General features: G+C 41.1%; 1 protein-coding gene across 2 annotated transcripts; it reads right to left on the minus strand.

Moving 5' to 3' along the window:
* Nucleotides 1–8,829: 8,829 nt before the first annotated feature.
* On the minus strand, nucleotides 8,830–19,652 carry LTB4R2 (leukotriene B4 receptor 2). Of its 2 annotated transcripts, XM_072149891.1 has the most exons (3): nucleotides 19,157–19,652; nucleotides 19,012–19,065; nucleotides 8,830–11,059 (listed from the first exon to the last, which is right to left on the minus strand). In XM_072149891.1, exon 3 carries the CDS (start codon nucleotides 11,041–11,043, stop codon nucleotides 9,970–9,972), a length of 1,074 nt encoding a protein of 357 aa, XP_072005992.1. In that variant the 5' UTR covers nucleotides 11,044–11,059; nucleotides 19,012–19,065; nucleotides 19,157–19,652; the 3' UTR covers nucleotides 8,830–9,969. The 2 variants fall into 2 exon arrangements, with proteins under 2 accessions (XP_072005992.1, XP_072006001.1); XM_072149900.1 differs by lacking the exon at nucleotides 19,012–19,065 and having other exon boundaries at nucleotides 19,134–19,652.
* Between the last annotated feature and the right edge of the window lie 5,287 nt (nucleotides 19,653–24,939).

Raw genomic sequence — 24,939 nt, forward strand, 5'->3', positions numbered from 1 at the left:
CGCCTGCGGGAAGAAAACATGGCCGTCTCCATGATAGAAGAAAGAAGAGGAGCCGTGGCGAAGAAAGAAGACAGGACGCGCCGACACAGGGGAACCCGCGCTGACAGCGGGGAGCCGCGCCGACATCAGAGGTTGAGTATATAAGTTTATTTTTTTTTTAAGTGCCGGGGGGGGGGATGGGGTAGGCTGTATACTACTAGGGGCAGGCTGTCTGTATACTACTGGGGGCAGGCTGGCTGTATACTACTGGGCGCAGGGGCAGGCTGGCTGTATACTACAGGGGGCTGGCCAGCTGTATACTACAGAGGGCTGGCCGGCTGTATGCGACTGGGGACAGGCTGGCTGTATACTACAGTGAGCTGGCTGGCTGTATACTACGTGGGGGCAGGCTGTCTGTATACTACTGGGGGCAGGCTGGCTGTATACTACTGGGGGCAGGCTGGCTGTATACTACTGGGGGCAGGGGCAGGCTGCCTGTATACTACAGGGGGCTGGCCAGCTGTATACTACAGAGGGCTGGCCGGCTGTATGCGACTGGGGACAGGCTGGCTGTATACTACAGTGAGCTGGCCGGCTGTGTACTACTGGGGGCAGGCCGGCTGTATACTACTGGGGGCTGGCTGGCTGTATACTACTAGGGGCTGGCTGTATATTATATAGGGGCTGGCTGGCTGTATACTACTGGGGGCTGGCTGGCTGGCTGTATACTTAATGGGGCTGGCTGTATACTACTAGGGTGTGGCTGTATACTACTAGGGGCTGGCTGGCTGTATACTACATGGGGCTGGCTGGCTGTATACTGCATGGGGCTGGCTGTCTGTATACTACAGGGGCTGGCTGTATACTCCATGCGGGCAGGCTGGCTATATACTACTGGGAGCTGGCTGACTATATACTACTGGGGGCTTGCTGGCTATATACTGGGGGGGGGGCTGTGGCCAATGCATTTCCCACCCTCGGCTTATATTCGAGTCAATAGTTTTTCCCAGTTTTTGGTGGCAAAATTAGGGGTCTCGGCTTATACTCGGGTTGTATATATGGTATATACAACACTTTGAATCAAATAAGTTACATTATGACAGACCTATTATAGCAACCAATGGTAGCCCTCCGTGGTGGTGCAGATGGTGACTATATAAAAGCACTTATACATGGTAATGGCTTAAATGTTTCAATGCCATTGTGCCATATAAGAGGATATTGTTTGGTTCTGCAGCAGATGATGTTTGCAGTAGGAGGTTCTGCAGCAGCTGACGTGTGTAGTAGGAAGCTCTGCAGCATCTGAAGTGGGTAGTAGGAGGTACTGAAGCAGCTAATGTGTGTAGTAGGAGGTTCTACAGCAGCTGGCCTGTGTAATACGAGTTCTGGAGAAGCTGACTTGTGTGTTAGGAGATGCTGCAGCAGATGAGTTGTTGTTTTAGGAGGTTCTGTAGGAGCTGACATGTCTATTCTGAGGCTCTGCAGCAGCTGAGATGTGCAGTAGGAAGTGCTGCAGTAGCTGACTTGCGTAATATGTAGTTCTGGAGAAGTAACATCACTGAAAAGTAAAATAAGCCCTCACACTGCGCTTTACATGGAAAAATGAAAAGGTTATAGATTTTTGAATGTGGGTAGAAAAAAATAAACAAAAAAAAAGGCTGCAATGCATAGGGGTTAATAATAATAATAATTGTATCCATCTTGAAGTGTTTCTTCATTAGATATTTGTTCAGTTAGGTTAGATCTATTTCTATTTCTTGGCTTGGCGACTAATAAGACTTTGAAGTAGACTCCTTTGGCGACTTGACAGCATTCACCCGACTTTTTACTTGAAAAGGAAGACTGCAGAAGTTCTCTTTGGCAGCCATATCTCCTTTCCATAGCTTTATCCACAATGCTCTTCTAGCTGAGTTGGAAGATACCATCGATTTTGATTAATATCTGATGATGTCTAGAGGTGCATCACAAGAAAACTAGGAAATATTCTTGAGAAGAAGTGAAGTTTTCAGCATTTCTTCTCTTGGGACGACATGGTTCTTTCGATCCTGGGTAAGTTGGCTGAGACAAATTCTAAAAGGGGTTCTCCAGTGACAAACAAATTAGTCCTTATCCACAGGGTCTTATACAAGCTTAGCTAGGACTGGGTGGTAAAATAAACCCTTGTCTTTTGATACTAGGATGTACTAAAGGTTTCTCTCTGTCAGATGAATGTTCAACAACCTTAGTAGATTCCACAGTTGATCAGACCATCTTAAAAAGCTGTTTCCTTTTTTAGGAAAAAAATCTGGATCATCTGATTCTTCGAAAGATGAGTCTTTCTATGTGCAGTATCATTTAACACAGGGGGTGAAAATGATCAGGGCTTTTGTGTGAGGACACTGGCGTAGAAGCCCTGAAATAATCACAAATACTAACGTATAGCTTGCACTTGCAAATATTTTCCACTTTATGCCACCTTCATGCCAGTAGGTCGTGGATTGGCGTGGCTAGCTAGGGAGTGAAAAGTTACTGGCTGTGCTTATTTAGGTAGGACCCAGCGCAGAAATAGAATCCTACGCTAACCCTTGCCAAAAAACATAAATAGAAAACAGCGGCACTCACCAATTGGTGAGTGCCGCTGTTTTCTATTTATGTTTTATGGACTGGTTTTTGCTCTGGCTGAGCACCACCGTATCTTGAGAGTTGTGCAAGAAGGCTAAAACTACCCTGCCAAGATCCATGCCAGGTTACATTGGAGATTTTTGTTAATGGTTGGATAGTGCCAGGTCACTGTTTTTCTTTCTGGACCTTGCCAAATATAGCACTTCTTCTCTTGGGACAACCTGGTCCTTTCAATCCTGGGTAAGTTGGCTGAGACAAATTATAAAAGGGGTTCTCCACACAAGCACAGGGGTCCATTGTACCCCTGTCATACCTAAAGTTGAAGAGAGCATGCAGTCGACCATGTGCTGGCTGGTGCATTCAACTTTATGGCGTTGAAGGAGATAGCTGAGCGCTGTACTCAGTAATCTCTGTCAGTGCCATAGAGATGAATAGAGCAAGAAAGACTGTCTGCTCACTTCTTTTTGGGTTACAAGGGTGGTACTGACCCCTGTTCTCATGATCCGTGTGGGTGCCATAACTGAGACCCGTGCCGATCAGCAAGTTAGCAAACTTGTATGCTGGAGAAACCCTTTAATGCTTTACTGAACAGAACCGAAGCTAAGGCTGTTTTACAAGCTACAGGAGAGACCAGGTATGTTTTCCTGAGAAAGACATCAGTTTTCTTGTCTACAGGGTCTGGTAAGAGAGAAGATTTTTTAGAAGGAAAAATAGATTTTTGGGACATCTGGACCACTGGAAGATCTAGTTTAAGGAGGGCTTCACAAGTGGCACTGCACTATAGATCCATTTTGTAGAAGGAGGCACTCTTGTACTGGGATTAAAACGCTGGGTGGGCATGTCTCATTCCTTTTAAACAAGCTTAGTCAGGACTGGGTGGTAATATAAACCAGTTGGTCGTGGAGTGGCGTGGCTAGCCGGGGAGTGAAAAGTTACTGGCTGTGCTTATTTAGGTGGTACCCAGTGTAGAAATAAAATGGTGCGCTAACCCTGCCAAATACATCAAGAGGTCAGAGCCTCTTGATGTATCCATCTGTGCCCAGAGGTTCAACAGGGCTATCAAGCAGCAGCGTATGATAAATATACCCAAGTGACTGCTCCTTGAACAGGACATACAGGACTAGCCTTCAGCTCTGAGCACTTGTTTCATTAGGTTAAGCACAGGATGAACACATTAGATTCAATATCATCTGGCAATGGCTGCCCCCCTGACTGCTCTCCATTTGCCATGCTTTTTGGTAACCATGGGAAACCATATAGGATGAGTGGAGGCTTGCTGGGAGGAGCAGTAGTAGAGAAGTGCAAGAGAAGAGGACGATGAGTGATGTCGCAAGCATTTAACTCCACAAACTCCACAAACCTAAGAAAGTGAGCACACAGTAGGGGTACAAAAAAGTCCTACAATTAAGTCACAAACAACAAGAACAAGGACACAATAGCACTCTGCACACCTAATACATAAAGGATAAGTACATCAGATATATCAATACAATGTAGTTGTATATCTCAAAACAAGGGCTATCAGTCCCTAAGTATCATAGAAAAATTGTAGGAACAAAGTCACAAAATATACTAACAAGGTCCAAGCAACATCCTACCCTATACATATTACCAGTGTGTCCGGCTTCCTCAGGGGTCCTATTTTTACATGTTGTGACATGTGCAGTCACATGGCATGGAGTCTATACACTTTGCCTTATGTCTAGAAATAGAGGAGGTACTTACAGTTCTCCTTTCTCATAGGTTAGCAGTGATGTGTAATCATCTATTTGGTTCCCAGAGGCACCTACTCCTGTGAATCTATTACATGATTACTCATCATGTGACTCATCAAGTTTCAGGTCAGCCAATTACAAACATGCTGTCCTGATTCATATGAATGCCCTTATCTGATGTCACAACCAGGAAGTCCCGCCCACTTCAGGTATCGCTAAATATGATTTATAAGAAGGAATGATTGATATACCAGGCTGTATATCAGGATAGGAAGAAGTCAGCAGGTATTGTATAAATTCTTGTCAAAGGCTCTCTCCAGCTGTGCTAAAACTATTTTTTGTCAGTAACTTTACAGTTATGCTTTAAATAACATATTATGGTTCTTTGTGCGATGAATCGTCTAGGCACGGTATTATCCTGAACAGTCACCTGGGTGAAGGCCATTTTAAACTGTGGAGAAAGCACAGAGTTACCTGTCCCCTTCTGTCTTTGACCTAGAGAAAAATGAAATACAAGGTGGAGTCATGCTTTATATTGGTGGAGATAGCCAGAAATTAATTAATTGTTTTTTAATTTTTTACTGCTTATTAACCTGCTCTCTTCTGGGTTGTATCTGGGGGAATTAACCCATGTATGTGCTGCTGAATGGACGATAAGGAAATACTTTTAGGAGGATGTGGTTGAGAGGTCAGAGTAAAGTGCTGAGTAAGTGTAGACAATGAGCAAAACATGGAAAAGAGAGGGGATGTAAATAGTGTTGAGAACATACTAGGAATGACATGTGGTTTCACTGTACAGTAGTGAAGTGAAAATTATGACGAGCAAGTTATGTTGGTGGGTCAGCAACAGATTATAGATTTAATTGGCACTGTTCTGTTGACCCAAGGTCTTTTACAAGCCTTGTCCTAAACACTAAGTAGACAATTATCCTGAAACATAACCTTTTGTCATCCTTCCTCTGTCTGCTTCTAAATGCATAGAGGAAGTGGCTATAAAACTCTGGCCCAAGTTCACCACCTTAGTTCAGAGAACTTGCAGGGTTTTTTCTTGTTTGCAAAATGCAGTTTTTTCACAACGTGCATTTTAAAGTAACATGCATTTTGCTAAATTCTTATGTTTTGCCAAAGTATTTTTGCATGGTGCATTTTTGGGTATGTTCCACTTAAGAAAAAACAATTCAGTGGAACCTTGGATTGCAAGCGTTTTACTAGACAAGCTTGCATTTTACAAAAATTGTAACTTGGTTTACTAGCAAAATCTCATAATAGAAGCCTTATGGGTGACCCCTCCCCATGCCCTGTTCGTCCCTCTCTCACAAAATTGTGTAACACACTATTGAAAAAGTAGAACAAATAAAGGGGCTGGATGCTATGCTACAAATGACTAAATAGTTTGTGTTGTGGAAGAATCATCTTTGTTTCAATGATTTGCTATGGGAAAACTAGCTTATATATACAAGTGATTTGGGTAAGGAGCACAAATTCTGTTTGTAATCCAAGGTATTTGTCAGGTCCGCTAGGGAAAATGCTGGGACTTCTGGTTCTTCTGGTGGTGCCAGCAGCGTTCTCCGAACCCCAGCGCGTATCCGTGCAAACTCCACCTCTCGTCCCGGGCAGCGGCTGCTAAGATCTCGCGCTGTCTAGGAGTTGTGTTCGGAACTGCTGGGACTTGTGCTACCTATGCTTGGTGCCTGGTTGTTCTGCACCATGAGGGGTTAATTCCCAGAAGCTGTCCAGCTCCTATCAGGTTCTGGAGGTGGAGTTCTGGCTGCATAAATTGCAGCTTCACTAGTCACCTGTGCCAGTGTTTGAAACCCCTTCTCCACTCGCTCTCAGCATTAGGTTTGACTTGCTCTGTATCTGTATCTGTATCGTTGTTGACCTCGGCTCGTTTTGACATTGACTCTTTGCCTACTGATTTTGCTATTGACGTACCCTCTCGTTGTGAATCCGGCTAGTTTACTATTCTTTTGTGTTTTATGTTTATCAGTCTGTTTGTGTTTCCCTTCCACACTTATCAGTGTATTTCGAGTCTTCAAGTAGTCGCCCCACGGTTTAGTGTGGGGGGCTATAGGAAGGGACAGAGGTTGGGGCAAGCTCAGGGCACATTATCCCCTGTCTTCGTGTTACCCAATCCTAACAGTATTTGGTCATTATAGAACCAATCATCTGGGTTTCAATGATTTCCTATGGGAAAACATCCACAGTGTTGTGAAATACCATATGGTATGAGAGTACAGCATGACATTTCATACTGTTCCTGAAAACAGAGTAAAACTAAATATCTAGTAATGTACCCTTTGCTAACAGCTGTTACATATAAAGCTGGTTTTCCATTAAAATGTCAGGCACTTTGGTGGCTTTTAATGGAACCCTAAGTCATTAGCCATCTAATCCATCACGTGATTTGTCTGGCTCTACGTTCTCTGTTTATAGCAGGAACATTGACACAGACATGAAAATTAACTCTTTGGCAGTGTACAATTAAGACATGCTAATTCAGAATACAAAAACAATAATGGCTTTAGAAAGCTCTTTAGAAAGAGATGAAAAACCAGAGTATCAACGTTTATTTATAAATACATTTATATATACAGCATCTGTGTGGGTTGTGGGTTTGCTAATTTTCATTTATCAGGCATTGGAAAAACATTAACCCCTTCCCGCTGAGGCCCTTTTTAGTTTTTGCGTTTCCATTTTTTACTCCCCACCTTCACAAAGCTGTAACTTTTTGATTTATCCATGTAATGAGATGTATGTGTGTTTTCTGCAAAACAAATTGCACTTCATAGTTACAGTATTTAATATTCCATGCCGTGTACTGGGAAGCGGGAAAAAAATTCCAAATGCAGAGAAAATGGTAAAAAAAACGCATTTGCACCGTAATCTTGTGGGCTTGGATTTTACTGCTTTCTCTGTGCTCCCCAAATGACATGTCTACTTCATTCTTTGGGTCGGTGTGACCACAGGGATATTATGTTTGTATAGCTTTTGCAATGTTTTCATACATTTACAGAAATTAAAACCCCCTGCACAAAAAGAAAAATTCTTCATTTTGCCATCTTCTGGGGCTAATAATTTTTTCATACTTCAGTGTATGAAGCTGTGGATGGTGTCAATTTTTGTGACTTTTGATGACAATTTGATCACTTTTTATAGAATTTTTTATATTTTTTAAACTGGCAAAAAACTGGTAATTAACTTCTGGCACTATTTTCGTTACAGCGAAAAGGAATAACCCTTATTATATTTTGATAGATCAGGAAGGGATCAGGTCTAATATGTTTATGAATTTTACTGTTTATTAATATTTATATCAGTTCTAGGAAAAGGGGGATGATTTTTGATTTTTAATGTCATTTTTTTTAACTTAAATTTTTTTTTACTATTTTTCAGGCCCCCTAGGGTACTTTAACCCTAGGTTGTATGATTGATCCTACCATATACTGCCATACTACAGTATGGCAGTATATGGAGATTTTCCTCCTCACTCATTACAATGTGCAAATCACACATTGTAAGGAAAAGATTAAAGACTATCATGGCAACCAATCGCCACCCCCCCCCCTCCACTGGGGTGGATAATCATATCTAAGATGGCAGCTCCCATCTGCCGCCAGGGTTTAAATACCTCCGGCACCTTTTCCAGGGGCATTTACAGGGTTAACACCTGCAATCGGTGCCAGGACTGACTGCATGTGTTACCAGTGGGTGTTTGCTGAAATATGCAGCAAACAACCACCTTGTATGGAGAAGGTAATAAATAAAGGCAGTGGACAAAAATTGTATCCACCAGAATGTATGTTTTATAATCCCATTAACTTACCCAATCATTTCAACTGCTATTATTACAATCCCTGCCTAAGGTTGTAACTTTTTCTAAGTCTCATCAAGGGGCAGTTATCTCTTTGGTGGAACCTGAAACCCTGCACAGTGGCCTAGAAGGGGAAGGACACACTGTCATCCTGTGGCCTCATGGACACGACTGTTGTTTTTAGGTGTGAGGCAGTTGCAAAAACTGTTAGTAACTCAAGGCTCCCAAGCTTTCTATAGGGAACATATATGGTGCGATGCATGCAGGCTTTACCACACCGCAAATGTACACAAGTTTGTTTGCATGAGCCCTCAATCTGTTACTTAGTATTCTTACTTTATATTAGATTTGCATGGAGATGCAAATCTCCAAAATCGGCTAATAAATTCTGTGGCTAACTACATAGATTAATAAGAGCTGTAAATATCTTGCTTTTTGATAAAATATTGGGAAAATAGGTATCCAGATATTGTTTTTGCACACTCTTGGAGAATTATCAGATATGTCTGAGTTGGTTATGGCAACCAATCAGAGCTCGGCTTACATTTTATAATTGCAGTGACAACAAGGAAGCCGAGCTCTTATTGGGTGCAATGAGCAACTGGAACAGTTTTGCTCTGAGAAACAATTTGATAAATCTCCCTGACACCTTGTGTTAAACAATTTAATAAATATACAGTAGAGGACATGATCACAGAAGGTAAAAAAAAAGTTCACCCAAATTTTAATACTGTACGTTTATTGTTTGTTTCACGTTTGTTACATTCAGGGGATGTCTTTGTCCCTAGTGCAAAGAGCTATAACCATAAATCACCACAGGGCATAGCTACTGAATTTTATACTTTACAATATATATATATTCATCTGTACATAAAAATATAATGTACTGTATGTTTACTTTATTTAGCATTTAGTCTTCTGCCACAAGACCATTCTCTAAGCCAACATTCTCATGTAGCATTAGTGGTAAGGTATTACAATATATTGTATTGTAGTTTAAACTGCGAAAAAGTGTTAAACGTTAATTTTGTTATCCCCAGAAACTTTCTTTTTAATATAGCTAGGTTAAGGTCAAATGAACCAAACTTTTACTTTTCCAAAAATTACTTATATAACTTATAAATCTCTCCCTATGCATTTCGGTGTATAGTCCTCCTTTATCAAGTGTAAAATTAAGGCTGATGCTGTGGGTTTGGAACGCCTTTACCCAGAGCGATGAGGTATAGGCATTCCTAGCCCACAGCATCAGTCTTAATTTTACACTTGATAAAGGGGGGGCTACACCCTGAAAAGCATTGTGTTTTTAAGAACCAATAAGAATAAAATTCATCTCATGTTAAAGGAGTTCAGCAAAACTTAGATTCAGTATTAATGGCTTATCCTTAGGATGGTTTGGCAAAAACAGAATTTCTACTAATCTGCAATAACATGGCATAGCCACTATACTGTGTATGGAGCTATCAGCTGCCAGATGTCAGACACCACTTGTTTGACCTTGACTGTCCCAAAGAGAACCAAATATTTATAAGCCTTGTTCAACCCCTTTATAGTCACTTGCACATGGTCATTACAGGTAACTTTTTAGGGAGCAATATTTTTGCAATAATTGAAGTGCATGGGGAGGATTTACTATACTTTCAAAGGGCCCCAATTGTATATGAAAATTTACAAAGGATTTTGTGTAGCATTTCCTAAAAATATCACAGCAAAAATTGTAGCATGCATCAACATGTCATATTTACTAGGGGAACATATTTACTAGAGCAGTCAGAGCATGTTATGTTGGCAAGAAGAACCCTATGGCATGGCTATAAATGTGAAGCTTAAGTGCTGTAACAATTTCATTATGTTTGTTTACAACTAAAAGTCATCATTTAACGGTCCTAATTTTATACCATTTTTCACTTCAAGGTCTACTGATTCTCCGCGACTTCCAACTCTTACAAGGCCCTTTACAAGATCTCGTTGGGATCTCACTCTTTTTTGAATTTCTGCCACTGTACCCTCTAATAGTTTTGCAACAAAGCCTACTCCAAACACTCTAAATAGGTCTGATGCTGCAAAGGCATACAGCAAAGGGTTAACACAGGCACTAAAAAAGGCTAAAGCAGTAGCCCCAGCTCTGCTTTTTTTGGCAAATATTACCAGTTTGTCAGATAAACTTCCTGATGTCAGATTAGCAGTCACTTGAATTGCATTCACAACATGGTAAGGAAGCCAGAGAATAGCAAAAGTCACTAAAATTGCAGCAATCAATTTCTCAATTCGTGATCTTTGTCCAATCCGGCTTGATTTAAGCTTCATTAGTACTAACATATAACTAAAACACACCAAAGGAAAGGGTAGCAAGAAAGCCACCAAAGTCTCGAAGGTGTAGTGAAAGATAGCCTCTCCATGGCTGCTGTGGCAAGGCTCACAAATCGTGGCATTCATCTGTTGATTATCGATGACCTCTCTGAAAGCAAATGCTGGAAGCGCCAGGGCCCCTGCTAGTAGCCATATGGCTAGGAGAACCTTTGTCACCACATCCCTCTTTCTCAGCGACTGGGCTATGTAAGGCCGGAAGACTGCAAGGAACCGGTCCATGCTCATCAAAGCAATGATAAAAATGCTGGCAAACATGTTAAGGCAGCAGAGATAATAGGCCACTTTACAGACGCCTCTACCAAATATCCAAGTTTTCAGGGCTAAAAATGCTATGAAAAAAGGAGTGAGAAGGAGAACTGTCCCGTCAGCTATGGCCAAGTTTAGAATAAGTATGCAGGTTACAGATTTTTCTTTGCCTTTCAGTTTCCATAAGATGCTCCAGATAATGAAGGCATTTCCAGGTAAGCCCAAAGATGCTGCCAGACCCAGAAATATTGCACCGGATATGCGCGAGGCCTGGGAACTCAGGATGGTATCATTGCCATAGTTGTTGACACAATTATTCATTTTGAAGTGGCTCCAACTACATGTGAAAAAAAAGAAAAGTTTTGATTATAGGAGAAGATACTATCCAAACCGTTGACAATAAGTAATAAAGGTATTTCATATAAGATATAATAATTACTATGTGCAAAGAATAAAATATGATTTAATTAATTACTACAGTAATTATCAACCACGGCGGTCATAAGTTAGGAGTTATTCCAATGCAAGTATAATTTTTCTGCTTCTCCATAACAGAACAGTCATGTTTTAGGTTAATAAAATTATTATTTTTACTATTTGGATTTCCTTGCAGCTGGATGACAAAGATTTTCTTTTATTGTTATATTGTATTTGCCAAGGTGTGTGTGTTCAGAAGCTCCAGGTTTGAACTTATTTGGATTTATCAGGGCTTATATACCTGAAATCTGTTGTACAAATTCAGACTAGCGACAAAGGCATTTTTAAAACCAGCACAGCATAGGCTATTAGAACCTGTAACCAGCTAAATATGACATTGCTGGTAACCGGTTCACTTTCAGACTGGGGTTTAAAATGCCAGTCTTAATGAATTCCCCCCATTGATTGGCAAATAAACAACACAAACTTAGTGCCCATTTTAAGATGTCATTAGATGACTCATATATGATGTGTCCTTTCATCATTTGCTTCTTGGCACCACAATAATCGGGTATTCACAGCATCAATATCGATTGAGTAAATGTGACTTGTGCTGCATAGGCCTGTGCTTTATAACCTAGAAGATGAGCTCCATTCAAAATAAAGCTGAGCAGCCATGTACAGCATAATCTAGCACTTGTTCAAATCTCTATAGCTGATGGTGCAGGTGCCTAGTCTAGAATGCCTACTAGTTTCAAGAGGTTGTTGGGGGGGGGGGGGGTCTGTAAAAAGTAATGAACATCTTATAGCCAACTTCTCGGGTGCTTCCACTCAGCAGATGTGCAGTTTGTCACTGCCAGGCCTCTGTTTATTTACAGAGGGTAGCAGTGCCATCCCGACAACCAGGGTGCCTGCTACACATGGAAATTAATGCACACTCGTTGGAAATGGAGAAGCATCGTGAATAGTTATTTGTCTTAGGTGGATTCTCCTTGCTCCCTGGTGTGGTGGATAGTGAAGTTAGATAGGTCAGTGCTGTCTAGCATTTGCGACTCTTTAAAACGTCCCAGTTGGCGAATACATCTAACTTTAGACTAAACAGCTGGATTTGTTAGATAAATACAACAAATCCATTGAAAAATAGTGCACCACAAGTTGTGGTACAAATGTGGAAAAGTTGCAAAAAAGTATTTGCATGAAAATCTGCAACTTTTTTGTTCTAATATTTAAAAGAAAGGTAGTGAAGTGATAAATCACTCCCTATGCATTTCAGTGTATAGTCCTCCTTTATCAAGTGTAAAATTAAGACTGATGCTGTGGGTTTGGAACATCTATACCCAGAGCGATGAGGTATAGGCGTTCCTAGCCCACAGCAATCAGTCTTAATTTTACACTTGATAAAGGGGGGCTACACCCTGAAACACATTGGGGCTCATTTACTAAGGGTCAGCGGACCGCACTATCATCGGAATATCCGGCGGTTTTCCGATGTGCGCTGCATTTAGAAGGGCTTTTTGTCACACGCGATCGGATATTGGCGCATCTGTTTTCACGTGAGACAAATTGGGGGCGAGTCATCAACGGATTTGGACAAAGCGTGGGATATAACATTCAAAATTGTGTCGCAAGCCATGCACTTACATGCACCGGGAAGAAGAAGGTGAACTCCGCGGGGAAGTGACACATGCAGGATATCGGCCGCACGATCTTAGTGAATCGCGGCAGCTCCGAATCCTCATCGGACAATGCACCTTGGGGATCGGGTAAGTAAATGTGCCCCATTGTGTTTTTAAGAACCAATCTGAATAAAATTTATCAAATTTCTACTTGTTTCTCCATTTCCACTGAGTGCGCCATTTGAATAGACTCAGACTGGAACTCTGACATATTAATGCATCACTAGTTTGAAAATGACAAGAAAATATTGACTTTATACAACCAATTTACACCTCACTTCAAAGTCAGTTTTCTGGATGATGCCACCACATTGGACTATAAAGGACACATCATCTAGAAGGTGTTCATCTGCATGACAAAAAATTGGTAGGGGTTTCTGCTGTCAGATTCAGTTTAAACCAGTCCCATACACCTAAATTTCAGTTTATAATCTTGCACTGGATAACAGTGGCATTTTGTTTGACAGAACTTCTAATATCAGAAGTGACCTGCTATAACATTTTTATCTTTGTTCTCATCAGTTTTTACACTTTGGCTAAAAATAAAGCCATTTTAAAAATCTGTAGAAATCGCAACGACACCTGGAAGCCACATTGCTGCAATAGAATAGAACCTAGAATACTGTATAATCTAACTGATAAGTACACTACATTTTTAAGCTTTTTAAAATACTTGTGAAAAGTGGCATGCATTTCAAGTAAAGGCAATTTTAATACCAAAAGTATGCTGCATTAGGGTTAAAAGAAAAACGATCCAGAGAAATAGTAACTAATTGTTTTTTATTTACTAGTATTACAAAATGACTCAGACTTAGAAAATGGATTTTGGTTTCTTGCCATTGTCTTCTGTTTCATATTAATAAAACTATTTGAGCTTTGTTCTTTAGAGGCCACAAAGATTTAGGTTAAAGGAAAGCTACCATCAGGAATCTACCTATTAAGAGGGATCTGATAGTAGGTTTCCACCAATATTCTATCCCTAAACTATCCTTCCCAACCTTATAACAATTTCAACATTATGCGGATTACCTGGCACACAGAAAAAACACACCCGTCCTCCCGGATGACTGACACCCCAGTCATCCCGGAGGTGTCAGTCATCCGGGAGGACGGGTGTGTTTTTTCTGTGTGCCAGGTAATCCGAATCACTTTCTATGTATTTGGTGTACTTTGTGTTACCATGCAGACTATGAATATCTAAATTTGAAAACCTGGTTTAAGCACAGCACTTAGCACTTTGCACATGTATTGCTGCTACTGAAACTACCAGTGTAGAACATGAATAGCATTTGGCATTTGTCACCTTCTACAATGTTTGCTGCTACTTTGAGTCAATACTGTGGATTTTTATACACCACGTCCCCCCTGATGTAATATGTTGTTTGTCCAGCATGGCTGACATTTCTGTTTAAACGTGTTCCCTTGTAATTTTAATTGTTTGACCTCAATAAAAATACATTTTTTCGTATAGTCGCTATGGAATTCTGGCCTTTTCTGTGTAGGTTTTAATTCATGTTTGCCAGTAGTAGAAAAACGAGTCTTTACCAAGAGGATTGCTTCATGTGCATGTGGATTCCTCTCCACTTACGTTGTTTAAACATTAGGCTACTGTGGAGTGTAGAGTAGCCCTTGCTCCTGCTCCCCGGAGACGCTAGTCCATGCCCTAGTAACCTCTCTGGAAAATTAGCATTTTAGATAAACTGTAGTCAAGGTTAGAAATAGGGTTATAGAAGGATAGTTTAGGGCTTAGATCTACCTTAAAGGAAACCTGCCACTTTAAAATTCCAGTTATAACCCTCAAATACCTTGCACCAGGGTGAGCTGATGCCGGAGCATATCTTCATTATTTGCAGAAACCGCTGGATTCCTTTTTAAGCTGTTTTATTCTTTATATTCTAACCACACTTTAGCACACCACGATATGTGCTCAGCGCACTATGCACGCAACCATGCGTGCGCCTGATTAGGGAGTGACGAAGAACCGGTGACGTCACCAAGCTCTCGGGCACACTCGCGCCTGCGCAACTTCGCGTGTGAAGCCGGCCAGGATAAAAATTTGAAGTTGCGCAGACGCAAGTGTGCCTGAGAGCTCGGTGACGTCACTGGCTCTCTGGCACTTCCTAATCAGGGGCACGCACGGGGACGCACATGGAACGCCGAGCACATATCGTGGTGTGCCGAAGAAGGGTTGGGATATAAAGAATAAAACAGTTTAAAAAGGAAAACGTCAGTTTCTGCAAATAATGTAGATATCACCGCACCCTGAGCTGGTGCAAGGTATTTGAGGGTTGTAACTGGTATATTAAAGTGGTAAGTACCATTCTGATTCCAACAATCAGGTTTTACATGCATATGTACACTCACCGGCCACTTTATTAGGTACACCTGTCCAACTGCTCGTTAACACTTAATTTCTAATCAGCCAATCACATGGTGGCAACTCAGTGCATTTAGGCAAGTAGACATGGTCAAGACAATCTCCTGCAGTTCAAACCGAGCATCAGTATGGGGAAGAAAGGTGATTTGAGTGCCTTTGAACGTGGCATGGTTGTTGGTGCCAGAAGGGCTGGTCTGAGTATTTCAGAAACTGCTGATCTACTGTGATTTTCACGCACAACCATCTCTAGGGTTTACAGAGAATGGTCCGAAAAAGAAAAAAAATCCAGTGAGCGGCAGTTCTGTGGGCGGAAATGCCTTGTTGATGCCAGAGGTCAGAGGAGAATGGGCAGACTGGTTCGAGCTGATAGAAAGGCAACAGTGACTCAAATCGCCACCCGTTACAACCAAGGTAGGCAGAAGAGCATCTCTGAACGCACAGTACACGAACTTTGAGGCAGATGGGCTACAGCAACAGAAGACCCCACCGGGTGCCACTCCTTTCAGCTAAGAACAGGAAACTGAGGCTACAATTTGCACAAGCTCATCGAAAATGGACAGTAGAAGATTGGAAAAACGTTGCCTGGTCTGATGAGTCTCGATTTCTGCTTCGACATTCGGATGGTAGGGTCAGAATTTGGCGTCAACAACATGAAAGCATGGATCCATCCTGCCTTGTATCAACGGTTCAGGCTGGTGGTGGTGGTGTCATGGTGTGGGGAATATTTTCTTGGCACTCTTTGGGCCCCTTGGTACCAATTGAGCATCTTTGCAATGCCACAGCCTACCTAAGTATTGTTGCTGACCATGTCCATCCCTTTATGACCACAATGTACCCAACATCTGATGGCTACTTTCAGCAGGATAATGCGCCATGTCATAAAGGTGGAATTATCTCAGACTGGTTTCTTGAACATGACAATGAGTTCACTGTACTCAAATGGCCTCCACAGTCACCAGATCTCAATCCAATAGAGCATCTTTGGGATGTGGTGGAACGGGAGATTCGCATCATGGATGTGCAGCCGACAAATCTGCGGCAACTGTGTGATGCCATCATGTCAATATGGACCAAAATCTCTGAGGAATGCTCCCAGCACCTTGTTGAATCTATGCCACGAAGAATTGAGGCAGTTCTGAAGGCAAAATGGGGTCCAACCCGTTACTAGCATGGTGTACCTAATAAAGTGGCCGGTGAGTGTATATGCAGGTCAGAAATGTTGGTTCGCAGTTATCCAAACCCTGTATGGTTTGTGAAAATCCATGCAAATGCTGCAAGATACCTGATTCAGGGTGTTGAAAAGATTTTCCCATGGAGAATTTCTGTGAATATACATGGCATGTTTCTGCCAAAACTGAGTGGCAGAAGAATTTACAGTCAGCTGTGGACTTCCTGTATAGGTCTGTGCTTGTGTATGTATGTAAAGCCTGGAGATGGTCATGCATGATGGCCATGTCGTAAAATAAAGCTCTTTTATCGGCATCTTGGAGCATGGCACGGGGGTATGATAATGTTGTGTGTGATGTTCAATAAATAAGCGTAGGCTACAGAGCTTGTAACAACAAAAGGTGGATTAGTAAATCCAAACCACAAACATCCTTTTACCATCTTCCAGCAGTGAGACAAACAGCAATTAGATAACAATCTCACCACTCTGGGAAGATGTTTGTGGTTTGTTTGTTACAAATGACTATCATTATCTAGTTCTGTTCAGCTGCTCTTTTCAGCTATCTACTGTACAGTAGCTCTCTATTAGAGTGACACCTAAGAAGACCTGTCTCTTCTGCTGTTGTCATCATTACCAGATTGTGACTGCTCACAGGCAGAGAAGTTTTTGAGAGATGTCATATTAGTGAAAAGGCATCTTCTCTGACATGCCTCTTACAGGTACAGCTCTATACTAAAAGTGGATTGTGATAAAATGCTAACTTCACTGCATTTATAGTTTATAGATGCTGATAAATTATATTGCGTGTCAACCTTAAAATGGGGCAGAGCTCAAGACCAGAGAAGCATTAATTCAGTAATGAAAATACTTGCAAAAGCGTTGGACCAATAAGGTACTGTACAACTTTATGACATTTCCGCTGATTCAAAATGACATCTTATGAATGCCTACATGGCTTTAGTGAATATAGAGGTATCTCTTAATGTGCAACTCTTTCCATTCATGTCTATATTCAAGAAAAGTCACACGAGCCCCCGCTGTTCTCTAACTCATAGAGAAGTGAATATATGGCACAAATGCCTTTAATTACTGTATAATTTTTATGTGCCTTTATTAACTGATATATTCACCTTGGTCCTTAATTTATTGGGGTTGCTGCTATCTCGGCAACGATCACAACAACATGGGTAAGCCCTACATACCAGCCTTTGTTCACTGTTTTTAGGGAATATGACCCATTATTTTTTATGCTTCCCAACAGTACTACTCTATATTCGCACATGGCCACTGTTGCCACTGTTTACACTTAGATGTTTTTTTGATCTGCTGCCTGTGATGCAACTCTTACTTGTGTCCCCTTTGGAGTGGGTTCACTTTTAACCAGCGTGTTATTTTTTGACTTAATAAAATGTACAATTTTTTCCCATTTACTATACTTTTGCTGTTTTTGTTGGTTTTTTCACCCCTTTCTTTGAGGGTTGAATGATAGGTTTTGATTTATGTTTTCCAACAAGCTTCATGCAGTATAATTATTATAGGGAAGCGTGACTATCACACTGTATTAGATACATTGAACCACTATTACCTTCCCTAATTGTGTGTGTTCAATTTCGGTTTATATATCCTTAATTAAGTGTATGGGTTTTCATTTATGATGAAATATGTTGGTTGTATAAAGTGGCAGCACCCATATATTCCCCTGATACAGTATCACAGCCTTGTGTTTTGACATACAATTACTGTACAATGGTAAATGCATATAATATATGTATTAATAATGCTGTTACAAGGTTTTTCTGGCCTAAAACTCTCAATGACCAATCCTTAGGATAGGTCACTAATAGTTGAAAAGTGGGGATACATCACCCAACATCAGCTGTTATATACTATGTATTGGAAAAATACAGCTCCGTCTCTTATATGTAAGTTTCCTTTCTCTAATTAGAGTGTGTCCGGATGTCCAATACTACACAGGGAGCTGTATTCTTACAGCTCTGACCGTTGTGTATACCTAAGAAGAATGACACCTTCTCAGAACTCTGAAGGCATAAATTGTCTTTGTATACCTTCTGAATATAGATCTATTAATATCTGTTTCTGGCTACCAGTTGGTACAACTGTTAATGATTTTCACTCAACTTCCTCAGGATCCTGAACAGCAAATCTCCCTAGCTTTGTAGCTGGATTTATCATTCAGGTAAAACGATCAAGATACTTTAAACAGTAATAGTAGCAGATACAATCTCTAGTCATATGCCATTTGTATCTAAGTAATTCTAGGTGGTGCCAGTGACTGCTTGCAATTGACAGTAATGAATAATATAGGATTTATCATATATGTTAGAGTTTTATGTATATCATTTTCATTTAGATTTTGTAGATCAACAGTCTATCATCTCACCACACCTGCTACTACAATACTACAATTCTATATCATTCACAACTTATCTATAGCTTTGTACAAGATCTGTATATTTTATACTTTCTTTTCTGCCTTAACTAAATGATAAAACTGAAAAGTCTATCCCTTATAGAGAAATAGAGCTCTGTATTAGGACTATGTACAATGAACCTGTAGCAAGCTGGGTTTTACATATACATACATTGGTCAAATACATAATATTCAGAAATTTAGATGTGTAGTCACATACCTCTAGAGTAGCATCAGTAAAAGTCAGAGTTCTTCTTTGAGGATTTATCTGACACTGTAAGACAGTACATGATGCGGACACAATATTAGACACATAAAGGAGAAATGAAGGAGATCCTTTACCTTCCAGGAATGAAGATTCTTACTTCAAGTGTTTAATAAGGGCGCTGTTCAGTTTGCTGATCTTCTCTCTTAGTCTCATTTTGTTGCTTGCTTAGGTGTCTGTGTCTTGGTCTGTTTCCCATATGTTCCTCCCTTGGTCTTGGACCATCCTTCCACTCTCCAGTTGAGACATGCTCCTTAGGTGTCACGCCCAGCTCCTGCTTAGACAGCATGGAGAGGAATGTTTCCACTCGCCTTCTCAGCCTCCTCATAGCAAACATCCTTCAAATACAGCCTGGGGTATATTACAGAAAGACAAAAATGTGTTTTCCCTTGACATATTATTTCTCTTATTTGATTATGTTAACATTCCAGTATTTATTTGTTTTACAAGCTTGGACATTTTGCTTTTCCTTACTTGGTTTCTGGCCCTCCCCTTATCTATGTCACAGACCAGCAATCGGATGGCTGAGTGACGTTGATAAAGCTAAATACTTTTAATAGAACTTAGCAGAGGATACAGGCCACGAAACCTCATTCCCGTCGTCAGACAGCTTACCAGTACTGCTTCTCCCAGAAATGAGCAGTCTATTAATACCCTGGAACTGGACATTCTAAAATGTGTTATGTGCGCAGGATGATTTCATAGAAAATGTTGCCAGTCTGATAAGTTACACATGTTACACATTGCCATGATTCAGAAACTCTTCTATTACTCAACTAAAAGTGCACATTCTTCTCAGCAATTACCTTTTTACTTATAGCTGTCCTTAGTTTGCCTAACTTAAAGGGGTTGTCCACTTTCAGCAAATATTTGATATGATTTGTGTAAGGAAAAGTTATACAATTTTCCAATATACTTTCTATTTTTATTCCTCACAGTTTTCTAGATCTCTGCTTGCTGTCCTGCTACAAAAGCTTCTATTTTTACTTCCATTGGACAGAAATCTGTCTTTGTGATGTGATGGACATGAAGGTGCATGATCCATTAGTATCACACAATGATAATAACGGTTTGTGCACATGCATATCCACCACATCACATGGACAGATTTATATCCACTGAAGGTAAACGAAAGAAGTTTCCTATAGAATGACAGCAAGCAGAGATCTAGAAAACTGTGAGGAATTGATACAAAAAGTATATTGTAAAATTGTGTAACTTTCCCTTACAAAAACCATATCAAATATTTGCTGAAAGTGGACAACCCCTTTAATCTTTGGTCTTGTATCCAGCCCAGATGTGATAAAATACAGTGGTCCTTCCACCTCATTTTGCTTGGTTTAGGACAAAACAAGACGAATTGTACAAAATGACCAGCTTTCAAAAATATCATTTCTGTAAGTATGTTGCATAAGTGGCATCATTTTATTACAGCAGGTCTTTTTGTTCTATGTTTGTGAGAATATCTTGACCCAAATCGAAAGGACTGACACATCGGGATACAATATAATAGTTAATAATAGGTATATTTTAAAAAAATACCTGTAGTTTAGAGATAAGCCAATTTCTTCAATTTATTATGTTTTCTTTTCTTTTCTTTTTTTTAATTACTGAGGATATAGAATCAAGAGATGTTATAATATGGATAATGTACCTTCCACTGTAATTTATATGAATATCTATCTGTGTTATGTGCGCAGGTCAATTTTATTTAAAAAAAAAACTGTAGTTTAGAGGTGATTTGATTTCTTCAGTTTTCATTCCTTCTTTAATTTTTTTTATGACTAAGAATATAGAATCAAGAGATGCTTCTCAACTGTAATTTAGATGAATTTTTATCACAAAAGAGTATTTTGTCCATATTAATAAAGAGGCTGCAAACTTAGTCAATCACAAATGTAGGTACAATATTTTATGTAAAACTTGTTTTAGATGGGACAGAGTGGACATTGTTTAAATACCCCTAGTGGATGGGCAACTTAAAGGAAACCTACCACTTGAAGTGGCAGGTTTCAGAAGAAAATACCGAGCACCAGCTCAGGGTGAGCTGGTGCCGGAGCTTATTTTTGTTAGTGTTTTAAACCGCGGTATCCCGGTTTAAAACACTTTTTAAACTTTATAGCTGGCGCAGGGAGGTACGCGCTCGGCGCTTACCATGCGTACCTCCCTGCACCGGCTATAAAGTTTAAAAAGTGGTTTAAACCGCGATACCGCGGTTTAAAACACTAACAAAAATAAGCTCTGGCACCAGCTCACCCTGAGCTGGTGCTCAGTATTTCCATCTGAAACCTGCCACTTCAAGTGGTAGGTTTCCTTTAAATGAATTTATGATATTTTACCCCATTAAACTACTAGTCCCTCGGTACAGTATGAAACATCCTTTCAAGCATACCCTCTTTTAATTGTGAAAAAATAACAGAAAAGTGTCCAATTTTGCCTGAGATAAGTCAAGTTTAGAGGCTGCAGGGGGAATGCCCACATCTATGGATTTATAGTACATAGAAACATGCTTTTGGTGTTGTATTAAAGATTAGTATCTCATTTAGATCACATCACGCTTGTGGTTCAGTGACCTACAGAAAAGGAGATACAGGTAGTTGAAGGTTCCCCTCAGTTAAAGACGGGGACTGGATATTTATCTGTCCCTCACATTTCCACAAATAAAAATCTGTACATATAGCTGTGCTGACAATGGGGCAGATTTACTTACCCGGTCCAGTCGCGATCCAGTGGCGGGTTCTCCGACGCTGATTCGGGTCCGGCCGGGATTCACTAAGGTACGTGCGCCCGATGTCCACTAGGTGTCTCTGCTGCACCGAGTTTCGCTGGAGTTCACCGGAGTTCACCTTCTATTTCTTGGTGCAGGGAAGCGCGTGTTTTTTTTTTAAAATACCGCAATTTTTCCGAATCCGTCGGGTTTTCCAACGGCCACACCCCCCGATTTCTGTCGCATGCATGCTGGCGCCGATGCGCCACAATCCGTTCGTGTGCGGCAAAAACCCGGGGCAATTCGGCAAATCGGAAATTTGGGGAACCCGACGAAAAAAAGCGATTCGGGCCCTTAGTAAATGACCCCCAATGTGTCTGATTAACTATACTATTACCATAATGATAGCTAACTAGGCTTTTTTGCCAGCGCAGTTGTATATACAGTTTTTTATGGACTAGGGAGGGATACCATGCCCATCTACCAGTGCAGGTCTCTTCTTGTTGTATTATCATTTAATTATACATACAGAGAGGTATGGATCTCCAGTTCTGTAACTCACATCTCGTCAAGCCTTTATTGATAGCTGAATTTGTATAAACATTGAAATTCCCCTTGGTGTGATTTTTGCAGGGGTTTTGCGGGGGTTTGGCAATGTTCCTCCTAAGGAGAAGGTAGAGGTCCTACTGCTGTATTCTTGCCCTATGGCCCCCTCCTGTCTCCTGTTTTGTGCAGACAGACACAGCTAACATTCTTTCCACAGCGTGCATTGATGTGCCATCCTGATTGAGCTGCACTACCTGAGAAAATTCTGTTGGTTGTAGACATCACCTAATGCTACCACTAGGGTACTAGGGACTGTAGCGCATCGGAGCCGGCTTGAATGCGACACAAATTGGGGGGTGTGGACATCGAACAACCTGACTGATTAGGACAAACCGCGGAATTTAAAAGGCAAATTGTGTCGCAAGATCAGCACTCACATGCATCGGGAAGAAGAAGGTAAACTCCGGCGGACATCAGCAGGGGAAGAGACACATGCAGGAATTGTGGCAGACCCGAATCCTCGTTGGACATTCTGGATCAGCGGCATCAACGGGAGGGGTAAGTAAATGTTCCCCTAGTATGTTCCAAATCCAAAAAAAACTACCTCTTCGTAAATAAACAGCAGGCTGATATACAGAAATCAATTCTGGTGAAGAGGATTATTCTGATGTAGTAGCCATTGTCATACATTAGCCCGGGCGATCATACAGCTGTGCACTGCAGTGGTGGCGGGATGAGAGCTGCTCACCCCTCCACACTCCAAAGCGACACATGGCGCCCAGCCGTAAATATGCAGGGAGCGGGACCACTGTTTTGCCCATGGGCGACAGTCAGCAGGCCGGATGCAGGAACCCCTCTCACGTGAGGTGGCAGCTGAAGGGTTAACGCAGGCACCGTAGTGGCCCACGCAGAGGCTTTAAGATGGCAGGACCCTCGAGTGGCGGTCGGCTTCTTAGGGTAACTTGCTAGCTGTAGGGTCACAGTGGCTAGCGGGTTAACCCCACCAATCTCTGTAGTATGCTGGCTGATGTGGGGCTCGCTGTAGCGTCGGAAGGGGGTTGTGGATTGGTGTAACCCCCGGGGCAAACACCCGTCTTATAATCTCCTGGTTTATAGGTGGTGAAACGGGGAGCCCTTGATGTTAAATTAAGAACCAGGAGGCAGGAGGGATGATCCAACAGGCCCAGCTCACGGCTCAGTTTACTTCAATGCTTACAAATGTCCATATAATGGAAGCAGATTTACACTTGTTCCAATACAGTTCTGTATCTTTAAGATCCAAGCCCCAAAACTGTCACTCTACATCACTCCTATTCCTGTGGCAGTGCTCTCTATCTTCTCTGGACCCTTATGTCTGGGCCTAAGCTCCTCTGGCTTCTCTATGGTCTCCTGGTTGTAGGCCGTGGCCTCTATACTGGGACATTATCAGGGCTGGATTCGGCAAATCGGAAATTTGGGGATCCCGACGAAAAAAAGCGATTCGGGCCCTTAGTAAATGACCCCCAATGTGTCTGATTAACAATACTATTACCATATTGATAGCTAACTAGGCTTTTTTTATTGAGATATATTGCCATATATACAGTTTTTTATTTGTGGTCACATTTTTTATGGACTAGGGAGGGATACCATGCCCATCTACCAGTGCAGGTCTCTTCTTGTTGTATTATCATTTAATTATACATACAGAGAGGTATGGATCTCCAGTTCTGTAACTCACATCTCGTCAAGCCTTTATTGATAGCTGAATTTGTATAAACATTGAAATTCCCCTTGGTGTGATTTTTGCAGGGGTTTTGCGGGGGTTTGGCAATGTTCCTCTTAAGGAGAAGGTAGAGGTCCTGCTGCTGTATTCTTGCCCTATGGCCCCCTCCTGTCTCCTGTTTTGTGCAGACAGACACAGCTAACATTCTTTCCACAGCGTGCATTGATGTGCCATCCTGATTGAGCTGTACTACCTGAGAAAATTCTGTTGGTTGTAGACATCACCTAATGCTACCACTAGAGTTAAGAGCAATGAGAAAATGCAAAAGAGTCCAAAACAACAGCCAAAATAGATGAGACCAGAAATAGTCTGTGGTCACCACCTACGGAACCACTCCAACATAGTGGTTGTTTTACTACCTTTTGTCTATTCCAGCAGGGTTGATTCATATCTGAACAGGGTGATTTCAGAGAAATGTTATTGACCTTAATTACCGTGTGTTACTCCTTTATTTTTTTGAGCAGTGTATATACATAAAGTGTGTTAGAATTCACACAAAAAATAAAGAGTGTCATTTGAACTGGGATATAAATAAAAAGGATTTTTGCTTTTGGAATGTGGAATGTAAGCTAAGAACCAAAAGCCAAAAAAACAAAAGCTCCTGGTCCTGAAGTGGTTAAAATATATATAAAATAAGGCTAGTTAGATGTCACAGAGCTAGTCATACTTACCATGGTATTCCACCAGCACCTCAAAAGGCTTTGCAAGATGGGAATATTTGTTTGCAAATCATATCAAGATCTACAACTTTTTCATTTTATTTTGATTACATTATTATAATTTACAATATTGATACATGTTCTAATACAATTAAATCAGGACGAGCAGGGAAAGAGTAGCTGTCACGTCTGTGCCTGTTGTCTCC

Source organism: Engystomops pustulosus, chromosome 1 (assembly GCF_040894005.1).
Source record: "Engystomops pustulosus chromosome 1, aEngPut4.maternal, whole genome shotgun sequence".
NCBI classification, from domain to species: Eukaryota; Metazoa; Chordata; class Amphibia; order Anura; family Leptodactylidae; genus Engystomops; species Engystomops pustulosus.